Source organism: Cynocephalus volans, chromosome 3 (genome assembly GCF_027409185.1).
Source record: "Cynocephalus volans isolate mCynVol1 chromosome 3, mCynVol1.pri, whole genome shotgun sequence".
Lineage (NCBI taxonomy): Eukaryota > Metazoa > Chordata > Mammalia > Dermoptera > Cynocephalidae > Cynocephalus > Cynocephalus volans.
The window spans coordinates 39,332,267-39,335,740 of record NC_084462.1 but is presented as its reverse complement, the minus strand read 5'-3'; the positions used below and the strand labels follow the sequence as shown (position 1 = coordinate 39,335,740).

At 51.4% G+C, this 3,474-nt stretch overlaps 1 protein-coding gene across 1 annotated transcript; it reads right to left on the bottom strand.

Annotated features, from left to right (window-relative positions):
• Nucleotides 1-1,598: 1,598 nt before the first annotated feature.
• On the bottom strand, nt 1,599-3,252 carry NDN (necdin, MAGE family member). The gene has a single exon (XM_063091439.1). It carries the CDS (start codon nt 3,156-3,158, stop codon nt 2,181-2,183), a length of 978 nt encoding a protein of 325 aa, XP_062947509.1. The 5' UTR covers nt 3,159-3,252; the 3' UTR covers nt 1,599-2,180.
• Nucleotides 3,253-3,474: the final 222 nt, after the last annotated feature.

The window sequence follows — 3,474 nt, the reverse complement described above, 5'->3', positions numbered from 1 at the left end:
AGAAAAGAACCAGTGCCATGGCATGGCAGGAGCGACAGCTGTGGCCCTGCTCCAGAAATGGAACATCCTGATAGCGCCAAAATTCTAAATGAAAAGGGGCAGATTTGTTTGATTCTACAGAAACTTTTTGGGTGGGTTGGGGGCAGATAAGATTTCTAAACAATTCTAAAGTTTCTGAACATATGTGACTCTCACAGCTGCTCTGGGTTAAGAGGTGCCATCAGAGCCAGGTCACCCCTGCCTGGGTTATTGCAGAAATGCCCCTGCCCACCCCCATGAAGTACTTCATGAGAAATCTACCAACCTGTAGATGGATTCCAACCCAGCACGCATAGGGCTTCTTGAGCCTTGTTAGCACCTGTTAACTAATACCACTAACTGTCGGAAATTCCAGCTCCCAATCCAGATTATAATTCCATCATCCAAATGTGACTCCCAGTTTACTCCTTTTGGGTGTGATGTGTTCCCCTCATTATCCACCTTCCCCAGGAAAGGTTCTGACTTTGGCCAAATGGTCTTTTCCACTATTCTGGAGTTTAAAGGATTTCTGGTCTTGTTAAAGACCCATTCGCTCCCTTCCCCTGCAGCACTGAAGGCTTCATATTGAGCTTTTTCTTAGTTCATTGCCCCTCCCAGTGGGCAACCCCCTTATCCCAACCCCACCCCCCTCTCCCAGGAATTTTGGGTGTTCCTCCTGTGCCACTTGTCAGAGAAGCCTCCTTTGTCTCCAACTCTCAGGAAAGATTATGTTTCAAATCTTAGCTTCACTGCTAAGCAGTAATATGACTTGGTTAGGTCCACTAATCTCTCTGAAACTGTTTCTTAATTTGTACAATCAGAGTAATATTGCTTTCTCAAAAGTATTGTGAGAATTAGTTAGGAAAATAAAATGCCTAGCCTGTGTGTGTCATGTGCACATGTGCCATGAGAGCCAGTGTGAATGTTGGGAGTGGGGAGGGGAGAGTGCAGCTCCAACATGTAATTTTTAGAAATAAACTAAGAGGCAGGAAACGGGGAAGTTGTAGGCAGGTGGGGATAAATATGGGCTCTGGATTCATTCTGCCTGGGTTCTAGTCCTAGCTCCATTTCTTACTAAGCTTTATGATCTATGGAAAGTTTATTATCCACTTTATTTCCTCTATGGCACAGATGTAATAAGTGTCAGCCTCATCTCATAGAGCTGTTGTGAGGCTTAAATAAAAGGAGAAAATGCATATAAAGGGCTTAGTACAGTGTCTCACTCTTTAAGTGCCCACAAAAGCTAAATACTAATTAGGATAAAATGTAGAAAACAGAGGGGAGGAAATTGCACCTAATTATTACCAGTTGTTATTTCCATGTGATGTGATTATGGGCAATTTTGCTTTTTTGTTTTGATACTTTTCTATATTCGTCAAAGTTTTTGAAGTGAACATGAGTTAACATTTAAAAAATAAAACTATAAACTTCACACATTTCTGAGTAATCATGGGAAGTGATTTTCCCAACCTTCAGGTGAAAGTTAAAACATCTGTACATTTTGTAAAATGGAGAATTCTTTGTCTCATCCCCAACCATACTACTTTGTCAAAAGATAAAGTACACTTTTCCAAAAATGATTGTATCACAAGAATCTTTAATGTTTACTTTAAAGTTTACTCATGGTGGGGTTGTATATGTGTTTAGTAAAGAGTGCCAAGGACCCACACTGAGACCATTCCAGTTCAGATCAGTTCACTCCACACAGACGGTTCCTGCACCCAGCGAGGTCATAAAGAGAGGCAGGGGTCTTGTCTTTTCTCTTGGTCAGGCCAGCTTTGCTGGTGAGTTCTTCCAAACTCTCCAGGAACGGTCTGCCTCAATACACATCATCCGTCCCATATAAAAGAATAAGATGGAAAATTTCTCAATGTATTTCATAAGTTTAGCACATCTCTGGTACAAAAATTCAAGAAAGGAAGCACAAAAGCGAAAGCACCAAATGAGTGTACTTATAAACAAACATGCATAAATCCTAAACACTACTCACTAGTACCCAAATGAATACAACATTGCGTTAAAAGGTATAAAAGCACTGTACTGAAAACTTAAAAGTTACACGTGAAATACTGCACTGTAAATCCTGAATACTCTAATGACCCACCCCACCCTTCCACAGCCCTGGAGAGGGTCAGAAACCATTAATCTGCCTCCAGAACTTGCTAGTCCTCGGAGACACTGCTGCGGGGGCAGTGGGCAGTGGGATTAGCCTCCCGCAGTGCTCTGGCCTCCTCCAGAGCTTCTCTGTATCTGGAAGGCCAGGCCTGGGGGTCCTTCTTAAAGACCCTGGCCAGGAACTCCATGATTTGCATCTTGGTGATTTCGCGGCTGGCCCGGGCGCCCCAGAAGAACTCGTACTCAGGAGGCTCCACGTAGGGCACGCGCTGATACTTCAGGTAGTTCTGCTGGACAAACTCCTCGGTGATGAGCTTTCTCACATCCCCGAAGGTGGAGTGCTTCTTCCAGGGCCGCAGCCCCAGGATGCGCAGCACATTCCAGACGGCACTCTCTCGGGCCCCGCGGCCCTTCACGTAGATGAGGCTCAGGATCATGAGCAGGAGGCCTGTCATGGGCATGCGGTTGCTCAGCGCCACCCTGTCCAGCTCCTCGGGCGCCAGCGCTTTGACCAGCGCAAACTCCATCGTGTGGAGGCTGGTCAGCCTCAGGTGCAGCCCGAACACCCGGGCGAGGATGAGGCTAGTGCGCCTGAGGATGCTTCTGCACCACTTCTTGTAGCTGCCGATGACATCCCTCACCATGTCTGGAAACCAGATGATCATCCTCTTCTGGTCCTTGACCAGCACGTACCACATGAGCTCGTGCGCCTTCTGCACCAGCTGGGCCGGGGCGGGCGGCGCAGGGCCCGGCTGGGCCGCGCTCGGGGACGGGTGGGCGCGGCCCTCCTCCGCGGCCTGCTGCAGGGCCTTGGGGTCGTCCTCGTCGCTCGGGGCCTGGAGCGGCGGCGCGGCCTGCGGGGCAGCCGTCGGGCCTACAGAGGAGCTCTGCGGCTCCGCGAGGGTCGCGGCCGGAGAGGTGGGCGGAGGGACCCCCGCCGGAACCCCGGGGCTGCCGTGCGCCTCGGCGTGGGGCGCCTCGGCTGCAAAGTCGGGGTCGCTCACATCCTTACTTTGTTCCGACATATCGGCGCCGTCTGACACGAGCAGGGCCTCTGCGTCGGAGCTCCTCGAGCCTGCGTTCCCTCCGCGGACGCCGGGAGAGGAAGTGCGCGGGGATGCGTGCGGCGCCTTCCGCAGCGGCGGGCGAGCGGGAGGGGCGGGGCGCGCCGGGACTGCGCCTGCGCGACCGCAGGCCCGGCCGGCTGGGGGGAGGGGCGCGCGGGTGCTCGACGGGGAGGGTCGGGCGGTGACTGGGACCGCCCCGAGCTTCCCTTTGGCGGTGGGGAGGGGAAGGAGGAGGTGGACGACCACTGCAGAAGGAACAAGTGTGAGGGAAGGA